The sequence below is a fragment of the Trichinella spiralis genome, assembly GCF_000181795.1.
Source record: "Trichinella spiralis strain ISS 195 chromosome Unknown Scfld6728, whole genome shotgun sequence".
In the NCBI taxonomy this organism is placed as follows: Eukaryota; Metazoa; Nematoda; class Enoplea; order Trichinellida; family Trichinellidae; genus Trichinella; species Trichinella spiralis.
This window is the reverse complement of record NW_003533667.1, coordinates 9,196-15,945: the sequence shown is the minus strand read 5'-3', so window position 1 is coordinate 15,945 and position 6,750 is coordinate 9,196. Positions and strand designations below refer to the sequence as shown.

The 6,750-nt window shown below is 35.8% G+C and overlaps 1 protein-coding gene across 1 annotated transcript; it reads right to left on the bottom strand.

The window, feature by feature from the left end:
* Window positions 1–21: 21 nt before the first annotated feature.
* Tsp_12341 (tyrosine-protein phosphatase non-receptor type 4) lies at window positions 22–2,931 on the bottom strand. The gene is made up of 12 exons (XM_003366018.1): window positions 2,914–2,931; window positions 2,731–2,864; window positions 2,298–2,568; window positions 1,757–2,155; window positions 1,470–1,683; window positions 1,186–1,340; window positions 1,025–1,115; window positions 893–960; window positions 737–820; window positions 475–666; window positions 267–415; window positions 22–193 (listed from the first exon to the last, which is right to left on the bottom strand). Exons 1-12 carry the CDS (start codon window positions 2,929–2,931, stop codon window positions 22–24), a joined length of 1,947 nt encoding a protein of 648 aa, XP_003366066.1.
* Between the last annotated feature and the right edge of the window lie 3,819 nt (window positions 2,932–6,750).

Here is a 6,750-nt window from a genome sequence, read left to right as displayed (position 1 = left end):
TTTTTTCACCCGTTGTATATTTCAAAAATCGGCATCGCAAGCAAATTTGTACTGACCAGCGGTCTGTATGAGCATGGCTCGCTGATCGCGCATGTTGCGAACAATTTCCAATGGATAAATCGGTTCGCTGGCTTCGATTAAGCACATTGATGTTTCGAGCAAAATCAACACCCCGGTACGTCCGATTCCAGCACTACAAGCAAAAATTTAATATATTAAAATTTTAAAAAACAAAATAATAATAATAAAGGTGTTGCGCAATATACCTGCAGTGAACAATGACAGGCTCTACCATGCCAGTTCTAGTTTGACGAACTTCGACAACAAAGTCGATCAACTCTTTCGAATCATCAGGCACACCATGGTCAGGCCAAGCTGAATATTGCATGTGTGTCACAGATCTTTCTTCATTACTCTAAATCGACAATCATATTAATAATAATAATAATAAGTCAATAAATCAATAAAAATTACTTCAGTGTTGACAACAGAAAATTCACGAGTGCGACCAACAGCAGTTTCAGTTTCCCGTACACAGGTTACCTGAAGGCGACCGTACCGTTGAGTTTCAAACAACTTTGGCCAATACTGATGACATTTTATCCGACCACGTTCCACTGTTGCCGTCAGCATTACAATTGTTGTGCACAATTGTTCCCAAACTACCTGAACAACAACAACAACAACAACAATATCAATATCCAAAATCTATCAAACAAAATGCAAAATCAATCACCTGCCAAAAATCATCAGTAGTATGCGGCAGAGGTCCTTGTGCCGCAATATATCTATTCACTATACCACTGGATGGTATTTCCATCTGAATATTTCAAAAAGAAAAACAAATTTTTTTTAAATTAATACTTATTATCTTCAAAATCATTTAAATTACATTAATAAAGCTCGCGTTGATGTAATCACCATTTTGGCCGTTTTTAATGATGACCCGTGTTTTGTCGTCTAAAATATAATTTTACTCCAACTGTGTTGTTAAAAAGAAAGGGAGTAAATAAGCAAAAAATACATGGTGAAATATCCTGATATCTGTTCTTCGTCACGTTTTCAGCACACAGTGCAACGTTGATACTCATCGAAGGTGATTTACGATATAATTTCTACAAAAAAAATTGGTCTCTGTTTAGCAAACAAAATGCAAAAAAAAATCAATCGATCAATCAATCAAACTTCAAAATTGACTATTGCACTTCCAGATGCAAGACTATCTTTCAATAAAATAAGAGACTGATGAAGTATATCTGGCCTGGGTACACAATCAGCCACGTGGGGCGTCAGAGGAACATACTGTAAGTCTGGTTCTTCTATATCTTCGCCAATATAAGCTGTAATGATTACAAGTAGTAGTAGCACATTAAAAAATTCAAAAAATTTTGTTTTATGAAAATTGCAAAAATAAAATGTCACCAATAAAATAATAATAATAATAATAATTCATCTCTCCGAATACTCACCGTTCGGTCGAACAACAAGCACTAGTTCCTGAGAAACGGACTCCTTGCAAGCACGAATGTAGCGTACAACTTGTTCGTGGGTACAATGGGACACTTCGACGCCGTTGATCGCCACCACTTGATCGCCTTCATTCAATCGTGGAAAACATGTATCCGCTGGACTGTCTGGAATTACACGACTGACAATAATTGGATAATTTTGATCACATCCACCCTGAAAAAATGATGACGCAAAATTGATGATATCTTTTCTTTAAAAATCCAAAGGATAAAAACACTACTTTAACGTTGAAGCCGAATCTGCCTTGAGGATCTGGGCGCATACGAATGGTCACCAATGCTTCGTCATTGCCAGGTTGGAAATTGGCCGCCGCATTAGTGCCGTTGTTCAGCGTGCTCGCAGAACCACCACCATTCGTGCTACGCACCGAGTGATGGCCTGGACTGGACAAAAGGCTAGTGGTGCTTCTACCCACGGTCAGACATCGTTGACCGAAAGATGCGCACATTCCTCCAACGCAGCTGGCACAAACCGTTTGTTGTTGTTGTTGATGATGAGAATGATGATGATGGTGGTGATGATATGCGCCAGCAGCGACTGTCGTCGGGCCGGATAATGTGCACTGAGGTGAAAATCGATTTAAGCATGCTCCTCGGCGAAAGGCAACTTTCGCATTTCCCTGATCCTTAAAAACAAAACAAATTTACCACTTTTACCAATTTACAAGTTGTCAGAAAAATTTCCATCTTGCTATCTCAGTAAAAGAATAAATAAAATACGATAAAATAAAATACATCCTCTCGTCAAGAGTTCAACAGTGATCTCACCTGCATCCTCGACTGGAACATCCGGTGGTGCAGGGTGGTGCCGGCGCCGAAATGCGACGACGACAAACCCAACGAAGCTGAACCGCGCTGTTGGGACGAGGTGGACGGAAAATCAAACGACTGGTCGATAATTTCGACCGTCGTACCGCCCAAACCGAACGTGGTTTCCAGGGGCATTTTTCGAACCAAACTGTCCGTCTGCTGCTTGCAGCTCGACGGAAGCTGCTTCTCAAATCCGTTCGAATTCGCCGCGGACGATGGTATCAGTTCGCTGAAAGTTCAGTAGAGTAAAATTTAAAAAACAACAACGTTTTTTCTTTCAACAATCCACACCGACTGAATCATATTTAGGGTGGAGTGGAATTAATTTCAAAAAGACGGATGATGATTAATTACTGCAGATGTAAGCAGAAAGCATTCTATCCATGAGAACAATCGAATTCCAGATATTAAATAAGTGAAAACAGCAACAGCAACAACAACAATGCCAACACCCCGTGCACTATCGTCAACTGTTACGAGGTGGAAGAAAAATGGGTCACTGGCCTTCGGTTCAAAAAGCCGCTTCTACTGCACGGCTTCTTCTGGACAACAAACAAAACTATACAATACATACAACACGAACAATGCACATAATAATCTAGAAAGAACCGGTCAATGTTGGGAACACAGAATAAAAGAAATACCGTATGGAAAAAGAAAGTTGCAACTTGAAACGAAAGCAACGTTGAAGAAAAAATTGTGGAAAATGGAAAATTTCATAAAAGAAAAAAAAATGCTTTTTCTTCCGTCAACATCTTCGATTAAATTCCCGCCGCTCTTGTCAACTGGTCAATTTTCAACCACCACTTTCCAAAGCAAACATTCATTCACAGAAGCTGTGGAGTGAAAAATGAAAGGTCAATCTTGATCCCCCAATCGTCGAGAAAAGCCTAACATTTTTCACTGCATGCGAAATATTTTTGCAATTTTTTTTCCAACGAAATCAAACAAAAAAACCGTAGTACAATAGATAGAAAAAAATTTTAAATATAAATTTCCATCAACATATAAATAAATAAATAATTGCCATCATCTCACAAAAAATAAGCAAATCAAACTACTTGAACAAGTGTACAAATGTACAAGCAAGTGTAGTATGTGTGTGTGTGTACGTAGCAGCAGAGTAAGTAGCCTGACCGCGCTGTTCAAATCAATCAACAAAAGTAAGTACATCTGCTTTTGAAAAGTGCCAGTATTGCATATTTACATTAACGGTTCAACATAGTCATGCGCAACACGCGCATCTGCAAACGGAAAAAACAACACTGAAACAACAAAGCACAGAATATTTAAAAATTTACATGCAGCAAATTATACGAATGGAAATTTGCATCAATATATTCTTGTAAATGAAGATGGAATGTAGAGAAAAAAAGGTCGAGAAAAAGTTACGACCGCTGCACGCTCATTTCGTGAAATTCTAATCTTCCGGCTACAGTGTTTCTACAAGCGCACCATTAGCATATGAAAAAAAAAACTAATTCGGCCGTCGACTACAACAACAACAATTTCATATTTCATACAATAATTGGAATGGAAATATTCAAATTATAAATTATTCTTTTATAATTACTATACGACACATTTGTTCAATAGCATACTTCAAAAAATGAATAGCCACGGTAAGTCGGGCGTGATAAATGTGGCCGTTGGTCATTCGATGATCAGAATGGGCAACAGTCGAATTGGACGAATGCATACCAACGCAACAACCAACAACCAATGTACACATACATATGCGCAGTCAAATGGAGCAGTGAAAATTGTCGAACGAAAAAAAAAGAATAAATAATAATAATAATACACCGGCTGACAATTACAACCACAATCTTCCCCGCTTCTTCAGATGACCAACCAAACAAAAAATGGACAAGAATAAATTGACCATTTTAGCGGTCGCCATCATCATCGTCGCAAGGACATCCGACAACACTTGTGACAGACGAATTGTCAATGCCAGTCGTTTGAGAAAATGAGATGAATAAAAAATATATTTAAATCGAATCAACCATATCACACTACGTAGTAATACAAGATGTACACACGGTAGTAACTTCTGCAATGGTGCGTTAAGCAGCCGAGATGATCAGAGAAGAGGTACGATGAATGATGATGAAGAAGTATATGACCGCGCACATGGTTCAAAAAGTACCAGCCATTGTCTGCACGAGTAAAAGGCGATGATTGGTGTCACTTTGCTTGTACAAATTCGGGACATTTGCAAAACTAGACTCTGCGCAATTTGTACAACAGAAATACTTTTCATCAGAAACCAAACTGATCAATCCCAAAAATGTTCGACAAAAAATATACACGCATACAATGGAAAATAATAAGATGAATTGAATACAATACAAATCAATTATTACACTGAAATAATTACTATATATATATATATTTATTTATTTAAAAAAGTCATCCCGTTCCTCCCTTCGACACTTCACAATCGAGCTAAGTTATCAAGCTAGCAATTGCTTGTACTAGAATAAACCAACGATGAAAATTTTTCGATTTTTCCCCTTCTTCTTCTTCTTCTTTCGTAAATAACTCAACCAACAGTGCAATTTCGTATATTGTCATTGATTGAAACAAATTCTAATTATAAAAGCCAATTGAAGAAAAAAAAATCACAATTCAATAAAATAAATAAATACGCGAAACTATTCATTCCCAAGCGTTACATTACATGTACATAATATACATGTGTATACGGTGGATATGTGAAAAGAGAAATGCCGAAAGCAAAAGCTGCACAATGAAGACGTATGTGAGTAAAAATAGATGCTAACTACGCGCATCACGCACATTCAGTTCACCACCTCATGTCATGTCCCTTGAGCATAATGTGGAAAATCGTTTTCGTTCCACTTGCGATTGTGCAGCAGCAGCTCTATCTGAGAAGCATCAATAACAAATTTATTTTAATAACAGGAAGAGCAATATTTTCCAACGAATTCCTCAGTTGCACAGTTTCTTATTCTAATCGATTCTTGCTCAAACGATGGAATTTTCTTTTAATCATGCACCTGATGCAATTTGAAGTGAAGAGGAGTTAGTTGTATTATTATTATTATTACTATTGAACGCAACAACCAATACGTCAAATAATTACAATGAAAAAAATAAGAACTAAGAAATCAATGACGTCATAAGAAATAAAAAAAATTAAATACTGAGTTAAACATATTTTTTTTATTATTCAGAAAATACTACTACTTTTATTATTAATAGTTAACCTTCTTAGATTTAATAATACAGGATAGGAGTATCAATTTTCAAAGTGAAAAATAAATTACGCCAGAATTGCTGAAATATATAGTTAGCCATATTTAGAAAAAAAAATATTCCCAAAGGTTCAGAATTTCGAAATAAAATTAAAGTATAAAATAAATGAAATGAAATATTTTCTCAAATGCTACCCAACAGGCCAATCTATTTATTTTCATGATTATTCTGAACGAAAATGCAATAAAGTATAAATTTTACGCGTAAATGTATGTTTAAGAAGATGAAAAAAAAAAACTTCATCACTTTCATAATAATCACAACAATTTAAAACTGTGAAATAGTTGCAAAAAAGAATGAAACATAATTTACGAAAATAATTAAACCATTCCAAGTTCGCTCACTAACTTCGAAAATTCAAAAAAAAATATTGAAATACAAGCAAATAATTTTACACTTGTATGTTGGAGAAGAATAAACTGTTGCTGCTATTGCTCTTTTAAGTGACCGAAAAAACAACACCCAAATTTTCATTAAAACCAAATAATAAAAAGCATCATCGTCGTCCGGGCGACCATCACATCAACGTATCATCATCGTCTATTCTATTCCTCCTTTTCAGCTTTAACGGAAACAATAAGGATGAAAATCATACGACAAACATTATTCCACTAATAATAAATCGATTTTTCAACCAGAAGATTAAATACTTTATCAGTCAAAAATTTAAAATAAAAAAAATTAAAATGCTCTTCATTCAACTGTTGCGATCATTCATTCAAAAAGAAAAAACTGCAACGCGTCTTCATTGCAAATGCATATTTCGAATTTTGAATAAAAAATGAAGACGACAAAATTCAAAAGTACTTAAAATATTCAAGATGAATTCAAACGAAGATTGTGGAAACATTAACACTTAATAGATGGTTCCAGAAGAAAATTAAATAAGTTAATGATGGAACAGCAATAATAAAAAGTATTAATAATTTTTTCAGGAAAAAAAACAGCTAAAACATAATTGTACATACCATGGACCGTTTGCAGGTGTGCCGTCTACGGTCGAGTTAGCATGTTTGAAAGAAGCGGATGTTGAAGGGGCAGAGCTGTTGTGAACATTTGTACCACTAGTCGAAGGAGAACCAGCAAAATTCGCTGTCTCTTTGCAACGTCCGTAAGTTGTCGATCC